The sequence below is a fragment of the Odontesthes bonariensis genome, chromosome 15 (genome assembly GCF_027942865.1).
Source record: "Odontesthes bonariensis isolate fOdoBon6 chromosome 15, fOdoBon6.hap1, whole genome shotgun sequence".
Classification (NCBI taxonomy): Eukaryota; Metazoa; Chordata; class Actinopteri; order Atheriniformes; family Atherinopsidae; genus Odontesthes; species Odontesthes bonariensis.
The window spans coordinates 24,894,061-24,917,994 of record NC_134520.1 but is presented as its reverse complement, the minus strand read 5'-3'; the positions used below and the strand labels follow the sequence as shown (position 1 = coordinate 24,917,994).

Genomic DNA, 23,934 nt, shown 5'->3' with positions numbered 1-23,934 from the left:
TTTAATCATAAACTCAAATTTATTTGGGCTCTGAAAGTGCATACTTGAACAATAATGTTCTGAAGTAGGTAAGGTTGGGGAATTTACACCAAAAATGTTTGTAACCAGTTTTCTTCAGATTACTTCTTAAAGGAAACAAGCTTTTTTTTTTTTTTTAATTCAACAAGCGGATGATTTTTGCATAATCAATACAGTGAATAAACATTTACAGTAACGGGTTCATTTTAACAACAACAGCCTTTTAACTAAGTATAGCTAGATTCATTAGCTTGAATGGAAAAGGACATGTTGAGATAGCCACAGTGAAATAAAAATCTTACAAAGTTACAGAAACGTCATTTTGACGGTTGTTTTGGTGAATGTGATGCAGAGACAGAAGAGGTATTTGATCAAAGTCCCTGGATCACAGATGTTTACAAAAGAAATCTTCTCACCTAACTTAAGGTTAGAAAGAAAACAAATGTCATTGCTGGATCCCCTCATGTTATGGCATGGAAGTTTAAGGTGAGCGACAAGCCTTTAAATTGCTCGTATGTACTGCACAAATGCTTAACAACTACCATCTAATTAGCCCATCATACTCAAAACGGACACCTTTCCTATACACTTTACTGCCCATTGTAATACCAGAACACATACCACACTATACCTACTGATAGCTCCCAAGTATCACAATCTGTACCCTTTTCCCTTCACAAACTTTACTGTAGCAAAACCTATTCATCATACTGACCACTGGACTCAATCAGTTCTGCAAGAGACTTTGTGTTAATACTTTTTAGCATTTAATATTAACAATTTTTTTATAAAGTATATTTACATTTACTGTGCAAGGGAAAATACTGTATGATCAATCTATGAAGACGTTAGGCCCCCTCTTAACATGGTCCCTGTACACTCGCATGTTGCATCAGGTCTTTATGGGTTAAGGTTTTGCACATGGAGGCTTTTAAGAACAATTTTGTAATCATAATCATCATTAAGTGTCCAGAAAAAAAGCTAATGTTGACTATCAGTCAGAGGTTATATAACTGAAATAACTTTCAAACCCTACCACCATCCTAACTTTCACAACCCTTCCTTCTTTTTGCTTCTTTCACTAAATGGCAGTCTGCTTCCATTTCGTCTTTGGGCATAAACCATTTACCGTGGAACCTTATCATACAAACTTAATTCCAAGAGAAGATAATCTGTATGAAAATAAATGAATTCTTCCACCACAACATGGTTACACCTGACATAAACCCGTTTCACTTCTTTACACATGCAACATAGCACTGTCCTTTCTGTGTCCTACAATGTCATGCCTCTCAATTAGTCTCCTAAATGTTAAGACAACTAGCTATAAGGTTCTCCCTAGGTTCATATGTGTTGTTACCACACTACCCACCAGAAAGGTTAACTGATTATTCTTCCATGCCATAAATCTGGGATGTATATAGCACAAAATGTGAACACACTTCTCAGTCTTTAAAGAAGATAAGCGAATGCTTTCTGGGATGACAAATTCAAATATATAAAAAGTCTGAAAGTCAAATTGTCAATGGCAATAATTTGTGCCTCTTTCCATTTTAGTTATGAAAATAGCTTGTGATATGTGGACAGGTCATCAAGTTGGCTAGTACCTGGGTAGGTGTTTGAGTAAATATATACCATTGTGTCTCTTAACCTAACGGTATTTTTTCTTGCTGCATATCTATACACAACAGCAGCTACATCATGGTAATGTTGACTTCTTTTTTTTTTTTTTTTTTTAAGTCATTCAGTGGAAAATTATGAACAATTGGTTACACAGAGAACTTAAAAAGATAAATAAAATAAAAAAATGCTGTGAAGTATCTCACGGTGTCAGTTTTTACCCCACAAAAAACAAATTTAAAGTGTTTTCAGTGTTTCTGTTTGCACAGTGATAAAACATTAAAGTTACAGAAAGTAACAACATCTACAGAAAAAGACCAAATTGTGCACATGTAATTACAGAGATGTCTAACTTTACAGAACAAAATATTGTAGTGGTCATCCTAATGACCACACACCAGAAACATATTTCATTTTTGTACATAAGTGCTACAACACATCAATCTCATAAGCAACTGTTCTATATTTACAACAATGACATGTCCACCTCCCTTAGTGTCAGGGGGAATGAACATGAGGAAAGTCGCAGTATCTCTACCTCACATGAGATACCTTTGTGCAAATGCTATGCTTTAAATTTAAACCCAGCAGAATGCTGATCTTTCCTGCTTTTCTATGCATGTAACACATACTTTTTTTTCTATTCTTGAACACCTATGTAAGAAATAAGTAATGGTTCATCCTCAGATTTTCAATGTTAAACAAATTAATATTTTGAGTTATAGACTAAGCACTTATTCTATATGCCAGAACTATAATGAAAGACGTATAACTTGAATGATGAGGGACAGACACCTTCATTTTGGTTTTTGTTCTATCCAGTTAGTTCTATTTGCACTGCTTTTGTGGTGGTTGTGGCACACTCTGTCCACAATCTGTGCAATGCAGCACTTCACATTTTACTACTGTGCAACACTATGTGCTCGACTGATGTGGTTACAGGCACAACAAATACAAAACGTTTGCTTTAGTAATGTAGACATCACACTCTGACTCTTACTGTGTGCCTGACAGATGATTTAAGAGACACATGAGAAATTCTACAGCAACGAGTGCTAAGCACCAGTCACAGAGATTAAGAAAATACTCCGAATTTTACAGACTGTGCATAAAGGTAACATGTATTAACTAGCTTGTGTTGAATTAGTGGTACTAGAACAGATATCCAAACAGTACCCAGCCTAGCAATACTGATTCTTAAAAAATCTGTCACATAACGATAGCATGCAAAAATCCAACTTTTACACCTTTTTACAGCCAAAAAGCTGGAATCTGAAAACAACCTGCACAACTCCCTTCATGGCAGGTAACAGTCTGACAAAACTGACATCTAGCAGATGTACGCAATTACGATCAAACGCATGTTTGACCCTTGAGAGAAGTGCAGCAAAACTGAGCCATTGAAAATATTAAAAAAAAAACTTTGATCACACTATCAAATACTCTTACATATGGAAACTAATCATATCTCTATTACTGGACAACAAAAACTGGCAATGCTGCATTTAATGCTTACTTTAATTTTCTTCTATAGATTGTTTGATTCACTGTAATCCACAAGCACCACCTCATCTCAACTAACTGCACAATCAAAAGTCCCTGGGTCGCAAACCTGATACCTACCCAAAGCCAGAGGTTCTTGGATAGGTCTGAAATGTAAACAATTTCAATTGAAACTTAGACTTTTTTTTTAATTTTTTTTTTTAGTTTTTTTGTGTATGATATTTAGCATTATAAACACAGTGTTGTGTCGTACATTTTGAATAGACCTCACACTGAGGTAGTAATCATTTTAAAGCTGCTTGGTCAACCATAAGCCTCTGAAGTAGTATTAGCTCAGTACTAAGGATAACGCACTACCACTGAATTACCAGTATTTTTTTTTATATACAAAAATTAAATCTAACACGCGCACAAAAAAAACTCTTGTTTTTCATTTAAAAAAAAAAAACAATGGTAATGATGGTAGCCTTGAGCAGCCTTTCTGAATGCCGTGTCTGGAACGGTGCCATAATGCATGCAGCCATCACATTTTACATACAATACAAAAATCTCAGGCCGCAAACAGCTTTTTAATATGTAATTGGTAACTGAATTTACTTTGCCCTGAATCTCTTGTGGAGATAGTAAGCCTATAAATGGCATGCTGGCTTTTGTTTGTCTGTTATTTAATGAGGCTGAGTCTTTGTTGCACTGTAAATATACTTGTTCAAAAACGGCTGCACTTAGCCTAATGATGTCAGCTAATGCATGTGAAATGGCCTGTTTCACATGCATCAGAAGGAAAAAGATCAAATGGAGACTCTCTTGGAAGTTTTCTCTTTGTAGGTTTTGGTGTAGTATCTTTTAACATCGCAATTATGTAAAGGTCCTTTGATAATTCCTTAGGTTCCTTATATAATGTTATGTTGATGTTGTGCTTTTTGCCATAAACTGTGGCTGAAATTAGGGTTTCAGCCTACAACCTTGTGCTACAGTAATAAGCCACCGCTTCTTTCTCAAGTATGATGTAAATTCATTGTTGCATCTGACATGTTTTATTTGATGCTCATTTTTACAAAATTCTTAAATGTTGCAATTAACTTGCGTTCTCAATTTGGGTGAATTGGGATATTGAAACCTTGTGTCCAACCAGACACAGCTTGCTGAGTTTCAGGCCTGTTTTCCCCTATAAAATAAATGTGATGGCTGGAATAAAACACTTACAGGCATAATTAGTTTCCTTCAGAACTAGAAACCTTCAGTGTAAGCCTGTATAATATCAATAAATATAAGGTGGCAGAGATTTAACCATCATGGATCTCTGCCTTTAACCAAAATTTTGAGACCAAATCAAAAGGTTAGACTACAAACCAGTTTCAGAATCTGCATTAACTTTTGTTACTCGCTGTTTTCGGTTAATGTGTAAAGGCTTGTATGGACACAATGCAGAGATACTGTTTGTTTAATTTGAAATGTCCTGGAAAAAACCTGAAAAAATAGCTTTAAGGACAGATATCGGTCATTTGCGGATTGTTTCTTTTAAATTTGTCAACTGGGGGAAAAGTTGGGGGGGGGGGGGGGATAAAGAGTAAAATCCAGTGTCCAATCCACTGATAACATTAGGATTCTTTCTTAATCTTATTACATTTGGAGATCACAGTTTGCTAGTGACAAACACTATTACTGTTCCTTGAAAGATAAATTTAGATCTGTAATCTCCTTTTTCAGTTGTAGCTACTTAATCGCCATTAACAGTAATTAGATCATTATAATATCTAAAAGCTTAAGGGGCACTTTACACGTAGACGAAAACGGGTTAAAAACGCAAAACCTTTTTGCGGATGCACTATATCGTTAGATGGTAACGGCGTTTTGGGGGCATGAAAACGCAAAAAAGTGAAACCGCCCTCCAGAGTGGAATTCTTGAAAACGCTCCACTGTCGCGCCACCGTGTAAAGGATGAAAAACGCAAAACTGTGTTTCTCGTCACATAGAAATGAAGTGACGAGCATAATAAAGCGCCAGGAAACCGTGGGAAACACATCAGTAGGCTATCAACATGTCCGTCCCTCCCGACTTTCAACTCGCCTAAAGGGCAAATTAGACTTCTGCAACTGCGCACATCAATTGTCGCTTGGGTCTGGTCGCGAACCAGTTTTGCTGTTATGTATCTGCGCCCTCGGTCTGGAATTTCTAGGGACGCACAGCAGTTTCCCCCCAAAAGTATTCGAGAACTCGCGAGAATTTCGGTGGGCGGCGACGAGAACTTCGGCGGCGCCGGCGGAAGTGGAGAAGAACAACCACACAGACAACCGGAAAGGCATACCAAGGACCAATCACAGCTGCTTTTTGTCTGCGCACTTCCGCTTGAGCTCTGTGTGGGTTTGCGTCCGTTCAATGTGTAGTCAGGATTTTTTTGAGGTGCGCGACGACGGGTGCAGACCCTCTGCGCGGGGGGCGTGGTCGCGCACAGAGACAGATTTGAAGGTTGCAGAGGCTATGCGTCGAAAGCATAAACTCAGCTTTAGGCGCGGTAATTGACGATCAAGAGTCATTTCATCAGATAACAGCAATGATGAGGTTTACTTCGCGCGCTTGGAGTGAACAGGTAGAAGAGAAGTAGAAAGATTTGGTCTTGGTAGTGTTGCCACCTAGCCATCTGGCGTGTTTACTGCATCGATAAATATGAAACGTCACATACTTTTGCGTTTCCGTATGCACGCAGATTTTCACCCTAAAACGCTCATCTAAATGCAGATTTAGAAGTGAAAACGAAACGCCACTTTTGCGTTTTGGTTTCAGATCGTTTCCGTGTAAAGGTAGCCTAAGATCCAACCTGAAAATGGGATGAGCAGCATAAGATATGTCAGTGCTTGCTATGAATGATGAGCTGCTCATGTTACTGACCAAGAAAAAAATGGAGCCAGCTTTGATAACCCTGTCCTAGGAACTCGGGTTGTTTTGTTTTGGATAAAGTGCTTGAGTGTATCTTCACTCCTTTAAAATTATTATAATGCACATGTTTAACTGAATATGTTCTAGTTTTTGTTGGGATTCTTGAACTCTCATATTTTAGAAATTATTGAGGTCCAGTATAAGTTGAATAGTTAAATCTGTGGACTTGGAAGCTTATTTTTTTAATTTTTTAATAGTAACTTTTTTGTGCATTTTTTAAATTTATATATATGTATATTAATGTGTGTGTGTACTTCATATACTTTTATTGTCTGGATTAGTGGATTACTCAACATTGCTCAGCCAGAAAAATAAATTCCTATAATTTTAAACACAAAATAAACTCTAACGTTCTGATCTTCTTGTTTTGAAAATGTTCGTAATGTTCTGATAAGAGTAATCTGTAAAGTGGACATTAGCATCTTTTTTTGTTCCCCGATGTCCTCCTTATAAAACTCTCTGCTACACCATGTTTTAGGATACTTGTCCATGGTATGGTCGAGAGGCAGAATTTCAGCTCCACCTGTTCTGCTACAAAAGGCTAAATTGATTGTTGAAATCTGTAAAAGCTAAGTACATAATCCAAATTGTGTTTGGCATGCTTTATATGCAGATGGCAAGTTAATAGGATTTTAAAGAATAGGAATAATCGCTTTAAAAAATAAATGAGATAAGAACTGAGCTCCAGTTTGTCTATACTACTGATTACACGGATCAGTGCTGTTTCATTGGGAACAGCATCTAACAACTCTATCTGGATACCCTTTCACCAGAACTGGCTAATGAGCTAGTGCTAAGAGCCAAACATGCGACTACTGCGCTGAATTTCCTTTAAAGTTACTGTGGAAAAACCTCAATCTGCTGAATAACTGTCAAAGTTGTTCAGGAAAATTTTCATTTGCTGTGATACTATTCATTGTGGGGAAAGAGAATTAACCTTTGCATAGAAACACTAACCAGTACTTTGTTTCAGCCTCGTAACTTTGTCCATTTGCATGTGTCCTCTGTGCTACTACTGCGAAGCTTTGAGAAGGTGCCATTATGTTGTGCTGGTGTGTCTCAGCTGGACTGCTGGCTGAGTGCGGGCCAGGCCAGGGTTACATTCAACTGCTGGTTGTGTTGGATCAGGGATGTGTGTCGGTAGTGGAGGACGAGCTCCCTGAGCGATGAGTACAAGTTGTAGGGCTCAGCAAACCCATAGCCTGTGGACGTCCTGTAGATCACACAGTGTTTCACATCCCCGTCCACGCTGCATGAGAGAAGCCTGTCACTTTGGGTTCCCAATTAATGTCTTAAACAATCGATACATGCAGATATTTATTGTAAAATGCCAAGTTAAAGCAATGGAAAGATACTCACACAACAGAGCAGGCAAAGGAGCCCCTTTGAGTCTGGCTGTCTCTGATTAAGAAGGTCCCGTCCCTCCTCCCTCTCAGCAGCTCCTCCGCCTCTTTTCGTCTCATACCGCCAACATACCAGCTCCTCTCCTCCTGGTGAATATCATCTTCTAGGGTGTATGGGCTAACATACAGACAGATTAATTGAGCTGGAGAATTTCATAGAAATGCATCATCTTTTTTTACTCCCCGATATCTTGCCAGATTGTTTTGATCACTTGAGCAACTGTATGCATTAAGTCATCATATTCACAAAAAATGGCAGTTTAACAAGTACAATGAGCTTAGTATCAGCACTGCCTTGATCCACCACTCATTTCTTTATTTTTGCAAGGAACCAGACTTTCTTGTAGTAATTTAAAGTTGTGTTTTAATGCCATTTAACACTGACTTTTGACTCACTCAAGCATAAAAAAGACACCCAACTCGAGGGATGTATCTACACAAAACAGAAAAAGATCTCAACTGTATTAATTTGGTATTGCACTGTATTTCCATTTCTTTGCCCCTATTTTCTGTCCTCCTAACAATGGGTAAAGAAATGAGGGGCGTCTAAAGACTTTTTCACACTTCTATAAGTAAGTTTACTTTGAGATGATGCATTATACGTTCCTCTCTGGTGTACATTGCACAGTTAATTGCATGTGGGCCAAAGCGTTTTCACAAAAGCTCCACACTCACAGTACAGTTATGTTTCAGGTTTTTGACAGTGTTGGATTAAATGGAGTGCATAAACTTAAATACAGGCACAATCGTATTTTCAGTTTTCTGTCAGTTTTACTTGACCAGGACAAGTGGACAATACTTACTCCTCTTCTTCATCCCTTAAACCCATCCAGTCATCAATCTGACTCTGCCTGGTGCCTTGCTGTGTGAGCCATCTGAAACACAAGCAAACACAGTTAAAGGGTTACACAAAAGGAGGAGTTTTTGCAAACTGTGCTGGAATGGATCCTAAGTTCTTCTGTTGGATTAAATTAGCTAACAAAGTGCTAGATGACGCTAAAGACTTCACTTTAAGAAAAAAAAAAAAGAAGCAAAGTTGGACAAAAAGCAAATAACTTAAATGGCAGTTACTGTTTTAAATGTGTAGCAGTCAGAAAAATGTTAGTTATAGGGGACACCCTCCAAAGTTTTGTTTAAATAGTTGGTTATTCACAATAATGGTAGCCATGACTCTATTGGGCTATAAGTTGTTTTTTTTCTTAGTTTATTCCAAATTAACAACAGTTGTCTTTATAAAGAAATAAGGCCGTGTGTAATCTTGTCATTAACTACTCTTGAATACCCAGGGAACAACAGTCAGCTTGACAGGGGCAATCCTCCCTCGTGATAAAACCCCATACCAAACATATTGGAGATCAGCAGCTGTGGCAGTATGGAGGGGGACAGCTGATTGCTCTGCCTATGTTTATAACTCAGCTGTGTCACTGGTATGTGTTTTTCAAATCAAAATTTTATCTCATCACCGATCGATTTCAACTGATGGCTTTGGGGTCAAGTTAACACATCTGAGTTGCAGGCATGATATGGCAGTCATCTGATATGAAGCACAGTTATGAGACAATGCAAAAAATTAAGTATGGATACCCTCTTAATGAAGTACAACACATTTAGTTGCAAAAACTAAACACCTTGCAGTTGCTGCCATGTCTTGGGTCTGAGGCCCACAGAGTGAATGAAGTTTCTTTGTTTTGTCTTTGAAGTCTGTTAATCAAGAAGATGGCTAACTGTGTAAATCGTAAATCAAAATGCAATGATTGGCAAAGCATAAAGCCTAAAACACCGAGTTGAAAATTGTACGAACACAACATATCAGATGCCAAAATTTAGAAAACGTTGTTTTTTTTTCTGAATTTTGAATTTTATGTCTAGTACAAGGTTTAAAACATTAAGGAAGGAGCAACACGTTTTGAAAAGCTTTGGGGAAAGAAAAAAAAAAAACATCTTGGGTCACGGCTATTCGATTTCATGGCTAAAACTATGTGGACACACAAAGGCAGAAATGTATGCGTGCACATTATTTTCTCCACTTTTAAAAAAAAAATGTATTTACATATGATTTTGATGTAAAAAATCTCAAATCATCTGCACATTCACAAACCAGATTTATATTCCCATCTTTAGACAGAAATGGGTGTAGACCCCTCTCTAATAAATCATATGCATATAAAAACAACACAAACACCAAAACTAAATAGACATGACAATGGCCACAGCAAAAAATTAAGCTCAATTTTGCAAAGACAATCCTCAGTAGAGTGAAATAAATTTTTTAAGTTTTTAACAACAAAAAAAACAGCCCCGTAAAACCTTAAGTGGCAAATGAGCCATTTATCTTCTTGATCCAGAAAATCAGAATGGTCTGTAAACACTCGGCACCCTTTCTGACACATGACCAGGATGCGCAGCTGCAGTTATTCTTATTTTACACAACTGAATGATTCCAGTTTGAAAAAGAAAATCACCATTATACTGACCAAGCTCTGGGAAATAGATGTTCTATGTTCTGAAGAATGCCTGAGGTGCACACATTCTCACCATACAGTCTTCTTTTTAAATATATCTGTTTGTGTAGGAAACATTCCTTTTATTTATGTGTACACATTGTTAATGCAGCTGCATGTAATATCTCTCAACTAACTGAACTGTCAACAGCTCAGTTATATGTTGGGTATATGAGGAGCATCCCAGAGAGCCAGAGTCTTGTAGAAGTATACAGGGGTAGAGGTTATACTGCGTAGACAGATTGTTCCAAAAATAATGTTTCTAAACATAAAATTATAAAACATTGAGGATTTTTTTTTTTCTTGAAATCTTTTCCGTATAGACAAGGCCGAAAAGTCTTTAGAATAGCTGTGATCTTTGTTTCGATCGAGTGCTGCCTGATGGTCCATAGACAATTATGATGCGGAAATTACTGCTTGGGCTGAGGAACACTTATAAAAGATTATTATGAGTGAACACAGTTGATTCCCGCTTCAAACCATGCATCCATCATGCAAAGAAAAATTTAGATACAGGCATCATCTAGAGACCGGATAGATACAAGTTTCCAGCAATATTCGGTCATGTGAGAAAGGGCACCTTCTGTCAATGAATTGGGACATAATAAAAAGTCATTTAGTCTTTACCAGGTCTCAAAATTAGGTAAATACAACCTCAAATGACGACAATTTGGGACATATTACACAGTGTTATTATTTAGAAAAAGTTAGCCCAAAATGCAGAAGCAGCATGTGAAAAACTGAGAGCACCCTATGATTAACTGGTATGCCAAATCACCTTTAATAATAACTTTCTGTATGACTTCATCAGTCACATCACTATGGAGGAATTTTATCCCACACTTCTTTACAACTAGATGATTTTTATATGTCCCCATACATAAACATTAACCACTATTTAATCAAGAAAATGGGGTTTTGTAAACTTACAAAAGGTATTGATCTCTGATCTTCCTGAGCTGCACAAGGTCGGGCTTAAGGATGTTCAATTTCCTGTCAACTTCCATGTGAGTCAGCGCCTTCTTCCTCAGCTCCTCCTCTAACTTCTTCTTGCTGTTGTGGATTTCTTCCACCCTTGACTGCAGTTCATCTGAGTTGCTTTGAATCCTGTGGATGAAGCAACAACCTCGGTAAACAATTCAAAGTCTAATTTGCTCTCCACATGCTGAATGGGGAAGTAAAAAGAAAACATTTACTATGTAAACTATTTTAAAGCATACTTGTCAGTTTTTGTGTTGCTGTCTAATGTGAGAAACATGTCAATGTATTCCTTGCTGAAACGCTCTTGAGTATCGCACTCCTCCCCGAAGATCCGAATGATTTCACTGAATGCTTCAATTGCCGTCCGCTTGCTCTGGAGTTCCTGTAAAATAGAGGAACCAATCTTAACATTTATTTTCAGGGCCTCACAGGCTTGTTCACGTTAAAGTCAAGATAAGATCTACATCCTCAGACAAGCTGTTGTACCTGGGACATTTGGTTGAGTTCCTCAAACAGTCGGTCATACTCTCGGCTCTTCTCTTTGTATTGATCCTGAAATATCCTCAGCTGTTCTCCAGCTGCATCAATGTCGACCTCCATCACAACCTGCTGCTATACGGATAAGAACTTTAAATATCTTGTTTGATGCATTTATTCTAGTAAAAGTATGGGACTACCACATTTGAAAAGAAATAAATTAATGATTAAAAAAAGATGGCAGCTTTATCTATTGACCTACTAGTTCTGATGCAGAAAAACATCACAGAAAATAAATGCTTACAATAACTGCAAACCTCTAAAAAAAACATGCATATTTTTCAACAAAAAGGCATAAAATAAACCACTTGAATATTTTATAGTTCTAATGACAGAGTACACACTAACAGTTCAGTCGTTATGAACCTACCTGCTGGTATCTGGACATTGGGTAGAGTAACTGGGTGTCCAGTTTGGAGTTGTACTGGGATAGTGACGACTTCTGATAATACTGAATCAGCTCCACCACAGATGGAAAGGTCAATGGCTCAGAAAAGCCACACTTCCCTCCATGATGGAAGATTTTTATTAGTCTGTTGTAGCCATCTTTTCTGCAAAGTTGCAAACAAACCTGTTATATACTAACAGTTTTCCTTTTACTTTCCACTGGTGTCAGTATAATACCACTAAGAAGTAGAGTTTGTTGCTTTTGTTTTGAACTCCCACAGCCCAACACGCAGTGTACAGACTTGAAGTTGAAGTAATATCATCTTGAAAACTAAAAACAGCTCTGGGCTACAGTTACATGTATAAAGAACCAACTGTAAGTTGTGAGACTGATGACAGCAAACATTTAAAGTTCAAGTGTGACTGTTTCTTCAAACAAATGTGCGTTGGATGATTGGGAAAAACACAAGTGAAACTCATCAGACTGCTGAAATCATCACTAAACTCTCACAAGCAAAGCTTTTTATCTAAAACCTGGTCTGTCCTGATTCGTCTTAAATGAGATGAACACCACAAAATCTCTGAAGTTGTACTTTAAATCTCAAACTACTTTTCTGGCTTTTGAAATGAATAAATTACTGACCTCTGATTTGGGCTGAACATGGCATTTAAGATGCATACTGCAGATATCTGTAATACCAGCAGCTCAAATGCTGTAAACTCTTAAATACATCAACTAAATACCTAACTAGTTGTGTGGGTGACATGATGTAATGACCACCTAACCATCTGGTGTATTAAACACTTTGAAACCGTGTGTACAGTGCATATGTCACAAAATCCTGTTGGAGAAATTACATTTTTACATGATCCTTATTAGCTATGTCCCAAAATCATGAGCATAAATGCATAGTCACCGTAATGTCAGAGTGTATTCCCCGTTGATCCTACTTGAAGAGTCTCGAACTAGAAATGTACCATCAGGAGTGTTTCTCATCCTTTCATTTACTTCCTCTCTGGACCAAAAAAAAAAAAAGGACATGAGGGTCTATAAAGTCTGAAGAAGATTGAAAATCGCAATTTAAGGTGCCAAAACTTCAAAAGCTTGGAAATATATGAGGGCTTTTAGACTAAAATCTGTAATAATTTTGAAGGCACTTTCTAGAATATGTACGCTAGAAATGTGAATGTTCAGTACCTCGAGATGTTGCCCCAGTACCACTCTGCTTCGGACAGCTGGTCATCAGCGCTGCAGTCACAGGCTGCCATAGCTTTGGTTGAATTCTCCAATTTAATTTCTGACCACAAAAAGTGATAAAATGTTTAAATCACAGAACCACAAATTACCAAGAAGAGAAACTAAAGTTACCAAGCATTCCTCGTGTTTCTTAGTTAATGTAATCTATATAATGTATTGTTGCTCCTCACAGAAGATGATTCATTAGTCATTCTTGTGATCATTTCCCCACACATTAAAAAGCAATATGTAGCTGCCATCTTATGATAAATTTATATTCTATTACTAATATTGTAAAACACAAAAACTGCAAACCTCCTTACATGAATAGATTAACCAAAGCAGCGAATTTGTAAAAGATTAAGTACACAACTATAAAGTAAATGAGCCAGAGTGATCAGGTGTTTACACAGACAACATTAAGAATATTGGCTTAATTTGGGACAAAACTGATGTGCACCAAAGAGCCGATTGTAAGCAAATTAAAAAAAATGTCAACAAGTACCTTCTTCCTTGCTGATGTTGGTTTTTAGAGCAAGAATCTCATCATCATCATCATCATCGGATGAGAGGTCCGGCAGGAACTCGGCCGTTGTGCTAGACTGCACCTCACAGTCGTTTTGGCCCCTCTTTGTTTCCAAGAATTCTAAAACATCAACCGCCCAGTGTTACTCACAATGTCAGCTCAGGACAGTCTGTATGTGACCATCTGCACTTTGTGGCTGTCAGCATACACAGCTGGCCCCCTGACAAGACTCTGGAGGGAGATATCGTTGTGTTGCTCAGTCTTGCACCATGCGGGGGACTCTGTCCAGGCCAGTGTGTTGACAGGTGACGGTGTCTGACTGCCTAAAATACCAGAGCTGGCACTCCTTAACGCTCAAGCACACTCGGCCAACTCAATGCCGCGACCTCGCCTTGCCTCGCCTAACAAACAACAGCTGTCTGCAGCAAGATGCCATGTCAGCCTTAAGGACTAGCTGATGTGCGCCTGTGTCCGCTTCCCTAATGTTAACGTTCACGCACACGGTTGCAATAAACACAAGGAAAGGTGGGAACCTGTCAATAGCACAATCCCTGAAATATTTCTATTTACGTGTGAATTGTTTGTTTCGCAGTATGTATAAATACGCACTCATGCGCGGATACATGTTTGTCGTGAGCAGTGTGCCGTTAACAGTTGATGGAAATCGTCCCTTCAGCACTTGTGATGGCATGCCTGGAGATGTTTTAAATTGCTGCTGCAGACAGAGGCGTATGCTACAGGAATCGCACTTATGCTGTTGTAATATTAGAAAGGGACAAAACTCATAAACCCCATGCCTTCAAACGATGAAGCTCTGTCAAAACTTGCCTGGTATAAAAACCTGAAGAAGATCTACACCTAATAAATCCTGAATCCAGCTGAATAACTGAAACATGACACCAGCTTCAACTATAGTTCCCTTTAGAGTTTCTCATTTTGTAGATTTAAAATAAAACAAGCATTTTTGATGATATACTGACAGTTTCTCAGTTTGTTGCATTTCATGATGTTTTGCTAATGTAAACTGAGTTTATTTTGATTCTGAACTTTTGGTCGTGCAGTTGATTGCAAAGCAGTTAAATGGTATGCAGAATAAGTTCACTTGTAAATAGGCTAAATATTTACTTGAGATGTGATATCTTCTGCTGCGTTTACATGAACATTAATCTCAGAACTATTTAAGTTTTATTTGATTTGATTGATCTTTTTCTGGATTTAGTTGAAGATTGCCTCAACAGTCTGTTTGAGTTTTTAGTAATTAAACTTTTTTTTTTTTTTTTTTTTTTTGATTAAAAAAAAAACCACTTTATTTATCCCAAAGGGAAATTATATAGAACAAAAACTTTAACACAGAAACACACATTTCAACTGCTTAAAAAAGCTACAATAAAGCTTTATCATCTATGTAAAACTTTATCAGTTAATCTTTCCTGTGAAATCATGAGTTTAACAGACTTTACCATCTGGACATATTTTAAACTCAGGCATGCAAATATAATCTATCCTTGTTTATTTTCAAAATAATTTAAGGTTGCCAACCACACTGAGGGTCAGCATTAAACAATTCAATCTTTTTCACTTTCCAGTGGCAGCACCTTCATCCTCAATGTGCTCAAACTTCTACCACCCCACCATGTCTCACCCCTGGGAATGACCCTGTAAGCTACAACATAGATGCAGGCTGTAGTGGACCACACCTTCTGCAAAGCATAACTTTCTAAGATGATAAAACTATCTGAAATTATAGCACTTGCTTATGTTTTACTGAGGCTCCCAGTCTCCCTTTCTTCTTTTAGTTGTAGCTGGCAGTATTAGATGTTGGAGTCGGTACTGATGACAGATGAGCTACAATAGTATCAGCACCTGGCTACCATTAAGGAGTTTCTCTTCATGCAACCAAATAAGCTGCATGAAGTGGTGTATCCTAATGTATTTAGTACCAGGACATTCACAGTGGATCCTTTTGGCCTTGTGGATTGTTGAGTGGGTTTAGCTCGTCTACTGCAGATTGGAGTGATTCAGGACTCATTTTCTTTGATCCTTTCACAGATAGATGGCAAGTGTTGTAGTAACATGTCTGTCAATGAATTGAAACACGATAAGACGTGTTGCTCAGTTTACCTGTCTGCAGTCTTATCGTTGTGGCTAATTAGCGTATACTTACATGGCAGAGGGTGCTGCTGGGTCACTGTGTTCGTGTTTTTTTTTTTTGTTTTTTTTTTTTGTTTTTTTTTTAAATAAAACGGATTTTTCTAGTCTGACCTGGCCATAACTGGTTAACAATTACCTTCACCAGCATAGCAATCTCAAGAAGGTAGATTTTTTTTTAAATTTTTTTCTCTGTGTAGAATTGTGTGAGAAGTTTGGCTTTATTACCTGCAGATGAGAAACTTGACTCGGAAAACAAAGCTGTTCTCTCTGCTCAACTCTGTTGCGCCACCATGTTTGATATTAACTCAAAAGGTGTATATATATATATATGTGTGTGTGTGTGTATGTATGTGTGTGTATATATATATATATATATATACACACACACAACAAGGCATATATATGCCTCTCTCTACATCAGTGGTTGTCTTCATAGTTCCACCAAACTCTTCCAATTATTTCAACATCACACTTACTTTCTATCCTCACATCTGTTCATCTTTCCCATTTCAGCTGCTCTTCTCTTCCCTTCTTGCTTACATCTCCTTCGTTGTTAGATGTGTCAGTTACACAAACATGGATCTATAGTGGAACATCCTCAACTAAACATTTTTCCCGATTCGTCTACTTTGGTTTTGAGATTTTAGTATGCGGCTAAATTACTGTTTTTATTTAGTATAATTACAGCTTATATTTATTATAAGCTGCTGTTTACATTCTGATTGGTACAGTTGATGTCCAGTTTACATATAATTTATCTCTGTCATTCTGCTGTTTAATAGCTGGATTTTATAACCGTTTTATTTTGGGTGGCCCTCCTCAGTAAGTCAATATCTATGACAACATAGTATACGCAATGTATAACCAAATGATGAGCAAACATAGAATTCTCCATGTTAAGACCCTTCTGACCGAAATTAATCTTGTAACCGTTTTCAATCTTAAGCTTTTCCTCTCACTACCCCTCTGGGTTCATATAACCTTGTCACCTAATTATTTTAGTTCTTCGACAGAAGAAATAATTCACTGCAACTACTTATCAAATGAGTTGGAGCGTGACCTAAGGCAGCAGAAGCCTCATCGTCTTTGGCAAAGAAGGACTTCCCCTCCATTGTCTTGGGTCTAATAGGTAATCAAACAAGCTCAGACATCAATCAGTGGAAAAACACAAATTTTATATACAAGTTCCTAATTCGCTGAAAAAATATTTTTTAAATGATAAATCAGATCAGTTTTGATGTTTACGCAGCATGGAGAGAAAAACTCTTGACAGCTCTCTGGGAAACATTCACATGCCTTATTTACTGTGCCACAAGTTAAGCTCAATGGTCGACCTCTGCTCCATCAGACATGCATTCATTTTTTTTTTTTTTTTTTTTTTTTTGCCCTTTCTCGACTCAATTGCCAATCAAAATTGCCTGAGCTGACTCTCTTCTGACTGCATCATCACATTTGCACAAACGTCACATGAACGTCTCTAAACTGATATGCTGATTTCCTGGATCCAAGATGTTAATTTTCCACACTGTTGTCTAATGACAACCCTGCCTTTTTTAAGAGGTTCTAATCAGACCTGCTGCAGATTAAGTATTTCTGTATTTCTTTGAAGTGATACAAGTTTGTGATGATTTTCAAGGTAATTAGAATTTTTAGCGCCATACCACAAAGCTTGTAAGAAGTCTATTTTAAAATTGTTTCACTGATTCCCCACTATGTTTAAGAACACATTTGATCATGTTGTTTTTATTTATTAAGTGTCATCGCAGCCTCTCTTTCAACTTTAAGAGGGTTCAAGGGTTTTTGCTTGAAACTCTGAAAGGGCCTGAAAATCTAGAAAGATTACAGCTATTCTTGCTCAAGAGACATAAGACACTTAAAACAAAAACATTACGTTTTGTGATCTGTTAAGTGTAACCACTAAAATCCATCACAATTCATATTATCACACTGATTTCTGTATTGATGCTTTTAAAGCTTAGAGCAGTACCTTAAGCTTACCTTTATCTGCTGGTGGAGGCTCAGGCCTAGAAGCCACGGACATGTCTGTCTTCTGGTGTGATTGGTTAAGCAGTGATGACATCATCACAGGAAATATAGGATAAGGCTCAGGATTATCCTCCGTGTGTGTAGTGTTCTCATTCATGACCACAGCGTCGTCCCTGAGGTGGAGGGATGCTAGCGATGACGTTGGTAGATCAACTGGATGGAGCTCGTCCTCTGTCCAAAGCTGGAAACTCTCAGCTGCCATTTTCAGAACACTAACGAACAGTGCAGCTTAATTTTTTATTGAGAGGGTGAATGGTGGTGCCACAGTGCAGTTGATCACATCCTATCAGCTTACAGTTAAAGTCATGGTTAAGGTTAGAGAGCTTGGAGACACCATGGCTGCCCGGTGTTATGGATGTGGAGCATGTTCCTCAGGCTAAAGCGCTGTTTTACACACATCATACAGCAGCGTAATGACATCGCCAGCAGATCCTGTGGTTGCGCTTTGCACTATTCATAAGGGAATTTCTATACACAAGTACTGTTTTGCTTCGCAGTTATATGCTTAAAGGGATTCATACTAGGAAGCTACCCAGCATAGTCACAGTTTGAGTATCCAAGTGCTTGATTCCTTTACACTTTGATAATGGTTGAATTGAAGATTGCGATGCTCAGCTGTTCGATTTCTTCTTTAAGAACCCATGTAGCACTTCCTCTGAGGTAACCTACATCAGAGAGAGAATAAGCGATCAGAAACATCTGGCCAAAACTGGTTAAATAATCTTGATTATTTCACTGTTTTATCCCTTATACTAACATCACAGTTACTTTCCTGATAAGGACTTTTAACACCTTATTTATTGTGCCTTCATACTGCAGACCTGCTGCAAACTGTAACGTTAAAGTCAGAACTCTGACTGATTTAACTAATTTGCAAAGCACAGGCTTTTGACTTTTAATTTGACCAAATTAAAAATATCTGATAACAGAGAGGTGCTGCATAATAGTCTTAGCCTAAATATTTCTGATGTGAGCATGCACAGTAGTCGCATCACAAGATGTGTGATGTCAAGTACGAATATTAACACATCCTGCCAACATTTTTGTTGTTAAACATTAAACGTTTCACTGTTCACATTTTCCATCGATGAACCACAACAGAAGTCAATCTGTTACAGCATGATCTACCCAAGGTTGAGAAATCTTGGATTCACTGATTATATAAAATCCTAAACGATATCTCAATGACCACAAAAAAAAGTCTCGGTGAAAGGAATTAAACGACCTCCTCTCTGCTCTCAGCCGAGACCTCGTAGATCAAACATTTTGGCCCATCGTCTCTAAACTCAGAGATCCTTTCTCGGTGTGGATGCGTCGCTGTAACCTTCTCCCTCCCTGTTAGACGGACACGAAGAAAAGTCCACAGTTCCCCCGTTAGGCTTACCCTTTCAGTGGTTGCTGAGCATCGCTACTAACGGAACAGCTTTAGTTACCTGACACCTAATGATGGTCGCTCAGTCAGGGGCACAGACGAGACTCTTCTTCGGTGTTTGGCATGTTGAACTGATTATGTGGTCATGAAGTTTAAGCAAAAAGTAATTTCTTATTTTTAAGGTATATTTCAACAAACATATATCTCAACAACATATTTCAAACAAAAATATTTCCCCTGCAAAATCAGCCCCCATCATATGATACAATATTATATAATATGATGGGGGCTGATGATGGAAATATTTAATGTCAAATAAACAATTTAAAGCTACCACGTGAAAATAAGTATTCTTCTTTTATCTATTGCAAGTGCAAAAAATATTGTGATGCATATATATATATATATATATATATATAAGTGATTCTGGAAAATCTCACTAAACACTTTCCTAATTGCTGCTTCGCAAGTATTTAGTTTACATAAATAATGACGACAATAGTTGGCAGGTTCTGTTACCAAAAACAATATTTTAACTTATTTTATCACATAAATTACAATAATAAATATCAGTAAAATGGTATATTAATAAAACACTTTTATTTTGAGACAGATTTAATATAATGTATTTTTCCAATTGTCTCTTGTTTCAGCCTCTTAGATAAATCTTTTATTTATGAAAATGGAATATATTATAACTTTTTTATATAAACATACATATTTAGGGTTTGCCGTTACAAATCAAGACATTTTAGGATGTTGACTTGGCCTGATATATAGATGAAACGTATTAGTAATTATATTCATTAATCAACTAACAATTAGCCTGGTTACTATAATTATCTCAAATGCTTTCAGTGTCACTTTGATTGTGGTGGTCATTTGATGCCTTTTTTCCTTTCTTCTGGTTATCAAATCCTGAATAGCAGAATAAAGCCCTTAATAGCATTAACATTAAGTTGACTATCAGAATTTTAAACAAAATGCGGAGTTCAAAGAAGAGTAGAACAGATTAATGTATTTTTACCCCACAGATCTGCTCAAATAGAAAAAAACTAAAGCAGGTTATTTGACTAATCAGGTTGCCTAAACAATTTTCTTCATCAAAAACGTGTAACAACATTATCAACAACATTGGACGCAGTGGGTGATGAGGTGGGGATTCACATATCTAAAATCTATTGGCTGTTTAAAAGAATACATGTCATTTTTAATGACTGTTAAAACAAAATAATTGTTTTGTTTTTTTTGCTTATTAAGTGTCACCCTTGAAAGTAAAAACTTCCTGAATGTAATGTTGTCCATGGGGATTTCTTGTGCTTCCCACAGAGAAAAATCTGGAGAAATCCCTCATGACGACTGCACATACACATAAATGTGACTGAAAAGTATTATATCATGAAGCCCTTTACGATGAAGAATTCACAGGGGGCTGCAACTAAATTCTCCTCTCCCAAGCAACGGTTTAGTCAGCGGTTTATTCTTCTCTTTTCTTAACAATGTAACATCTTACTGAGGGGATTTGATCATTTAGTTGCCCTAAAAGAAAAGAAAATTACCTTAACTTTGTGTTTATCAAAATCCTGTTTTAAATAATGAGTATGTAAACATGATTATTTGACTGGATAGTTGCTGTTCTGCCTGCAACAGAAAAAATATCAAATCACGAAATGATCGTCATATTCTGTTTCTGAACCTGAACGCTTGATATTTTCCAGCATTTTATGTATCACATCGATCAGAAAGCTTTAAAAATGAATCGTTGGTTACAGTATTTCTCTCCAAATTTAGTTTCTGTGTTAAAACTGTGTTCAGATTGCTTAAAATGTGTCCGGTTTCCACAAAAGAAGCATAATAAAACTTAATCGATTCAATGAGTGATACATAAATCAAAGTCGAAAGGTTGAAAATGGCGTCCATATAGAAATACTTCCAATGGTGCGCAGCCATTAAGTCGCGATGGATTGAAGCTTTGTGTCGAACGCGTTGAGTCCATGTTTAGATGATCCGGAGTACTGAAGGGGATTTCACCCACCGTCGAAAAAGTCAAATTTCAACATAAGTTGGTTTTGTCATGTTTTCATATTTTTTCTAAATAAATTTCAACTACATGTCCACACAAGTTGGTACATTTTTTTGGTATCTTTATAGAAAGCTGTTTATGGTCATAAATCAGAAAACAATCAAAATAAAGGCAATAAATTCAAAGCAATTTAGTTTGCATGGATTCTTGAGGAAAAGCACTGAAGTCTTCAAACCATTTCGCTTTCTCATTCTACAGCAGTGCTCTGCTAAAAGTCACCAATCCTTCATGTCTCCGATGTTTTGGTTTTTGTTCTATGCACTGTTTTGGTTGGTTATTTTAAACAAGTTTTTGTTTTTTTAGTCCTATCAATAAGCGTCGCAGCCAAAATCCAAGAACGGGACTATTGATATACGCCATGTTTTCCCAACGCGTCCCATCATCCTGTAACTAAGCTTCGAAGGACGAAGAGATGCGGAGGCTGAACGGCCACAGAACTTTCAAAATGGCAACATCTGTTGTAGACATCACCCGACCAACCTGGAAAAATGAAACCTCATCTGGAAACTTAGCTGAACAAGACAGTGTGTACCTACCTGGGCCAAGACGGAAGGGATCGGGCAGCATGGGAAACCAGCGTCTCGTCGACATCCATTAAGCGGCTAAGAGACACGGCTGGACGCACACGTGGGTTAGATCAAACCAACCACCGGCCTCGGTCCTCACGCCATTCTGTGTCCCTCCACCCCTCACTCCTCCTATCCCATATAGCCTCTCCTCCTGTGTCCTCCATCTTCTACAGATCCTGTCCTCTTGGTTGTTATCCATCCCCTTGGAGTGTCACTTTTTCCCACGCTGTCATTCCTTTAATTTTCTGGTCTCCTCCTCACAGATGAATGTCATGTCCTCTTGAAAATAAAGCCTTTTCCAAGTCAATGTCCACCTTGTTTTGACTTTTTGATGCAGTGCACAAGAAAAAAATCCACAGATCTGTGAGGTGAAATCTAAAAAAACAACCTACACAAATATTTCACTGTGTGGGGAAAAAAAGAAAAGAGCTATAAATGCTATGTATATTTTAGTGCTGATCCAGGTAAAGGAGGTAAAAGCACAGCACTGCTCTCCACACCGCAACTCTTTTTCACAGTTTGAGAGCACAGTGTGGCTGCACAGTGGGGGTACAGAAGCATGAGAATGACTCGATGGGAAAAACTCCTATATAAATAAATAAGGAAAGGATGCCACTGTTGCTATACAGAGTGAGGGGCTTAGTAATCTCCTGAAATCCTATTGGCCAGTCTGTTGCCATGTGCTCAGCAGTCAGCAGAGATGCTGCTAACAAATCAAGGAAATGTTCTAATATTAGACTGTATGTTTCTAGGCAGCAGGAGCCCCTGACCTCTCAACTCCGACAGCGTTACGTTCCACTTCACAGATCAGCATAATGAAAGAAGTGGTGTGGAAGTAACTGGTTAAAAAACGTTACGGCACTGTAGACAAAACGGCAGACTCAAACCCTCTCCACCACAGCTCCCTTCATGGTATCCCAGCCCACATGATTGTAGTAACAGACGGGGAGGTGAGAAAAGAAGTCATCATCTCTGAAGTTTTTTGTATATAAGACGCATAACATGTTGGGAATTAACTGTATTTTCTTTCGATTTATCGAGAATTTAGAAAACATGTTGGGTTTTTTTTGTTTGTTTTTTAATGTGTGTGTGTGTGTGTGTATATGTATATATATATATATTATTGTGTTAAAGATGAATTTAAAGGCATCCTGTCCTAAGAAACTAGGTGCATTAAAACAAACTGTTTCTTGTGAGCAAAAGAAGGGGGGTGATTCATTTGTAAAGCACACTAGGTAATGTTATAAAGAATAATTCATCATTAATTACCAATTCTCATTAATATGTCTTATTCTGTCTGCATTACTAATTTCACTGATAAAATTATGATTATACTTCTGATTTGAGGCCAGGGGCTTTTTGCTTTGATTTTCATTAAATTCAAGAGCTGAGAGGATACAAATTCCTCATTGAGTCTTTGATTTTTGTACCGTTAGGTTTGTTAAGCGGTGCAGACGAGGTGGAGTTGTAATGTGTGACTTTCTCTCTGTCAAAAGTAGGGCACGGATGGTTTGAATTTTACTGCATCTCCATTTGGGATTAAGTGTGTGGATGGCTCGTGCATACAAATTAATTTCATTCTCGTGTCTTTATTTGCCAGACACGTACAAGCCTTGGTAAAAACAAAAGTTAAAAAAACAAACAACAAAAATTTGTAATCACCTCTGTGAGAATGCTTATTTAGCTCTTTTAATCAGGAGGGGGAAAAAATATGATACGAGACAAAATTTCATTCAAACACTGAGCATTCTGACTTTGTAAAAGTTGGCTGAAAATTTTATTTTGTGTCCGTTTTTCTTTAGATCAAATTGTATAAGAAAAAATTTAATCATTTAATTTGAATTTTGTGAATAAATACCTGCAAATCATTACAATTGGGTATGCCACAGGGGTCCAACACTTCCTTTTTAAAACAATGTATTTAAAGTTCATGGCATGTGACGCTGGTCTTTGAGATGGAAACAAATTAAACTAAATGATGTATACTTTTACCATATTTCAGAGCATACAGTAAAAGCCTGAGAGCTAACATACTCAGCCCATTTAAAAAGCAAACCAAAGAGTTT

At 37.5% G+C, this 23,934-nt stretch overlaps 1 protein-coding gene across 2 annotated transcripts; it reads right to left on the bottom strand.

The window, feature by feature from the left end:
- Positions 1–19: 19 nt before the first annotated feature.
- LOC142400617 (phosphatidylinositol 3-kinase regulatory subunit gamma-like) lies at positions 20–22,408 on the bottom strand. 2 transcript variants are annotated; one of them, XM_075485664.1, is made up of 12 exons: positions 21,836–22,408; positions 17,797–18,509; positions 13,627–13,767; positions 13,083–13,182; positions 12,802–12,900; positions 11,868–12,048; positions 11,447–11,572; positions 11,200–11,342; positions 10,910–11,086; positions 8,282–8,353; positions 7,435–7,596; positions 20–7,324 (listed from the first exon to the last, which is right to left on the bottom strand). In XM_075485664.1, the coding sequence occupies exons 2-12, from the start codon at positions 18,044–18,046 to the stop codon at positions 7,135–7,137; spliced, it is 1,641 nt and encodes a 546-aa protein (XP_075341779.1). In that variant the 5' UTR covers positions 18,047–18,509; positions 21,836–22,408; the 3' UTR covers positions 20–7,134. The 2 variants fall into 2 exon arrangements, with proteins under 2 accessions (XP_075341779.1, XP_075341780.1); XM_075485665.1 differs by having other exon boundaries at positions 11,447–11,569.
- Between the last annotated feature and the right edge of the window lie 1,526 nt (positions 22,409–23,934).

What these genes read in the sequence shown, in the direction of transcription:
- LOC142400617 (XM_075485664.1), bottom strand. Translation starts at nt 18,046, where the DNA reads ATGGCAGCTGAGAGTTTCCAGCTTTGGACAGAGGACGAGCTCCATCCA. An exon ending in TTAAGGGATGAAGAAGAGGA is followed by an intron (nt 7,597 to 8,281) that starts GTAAGTATTGTC and finishes TCTGTATGTTAG; the next exon opens with CCCATACACCCTAGAAGATG. An exon ending in TCCTTTGCCTGCTCTGTTGT is followed by an intron (nt 7,325 to 7,434) that starts GTGAGTATCTTT and finishes TCTCTCATGCAG; the next exon opens with CGTGGACGGGGATGTGAAAC.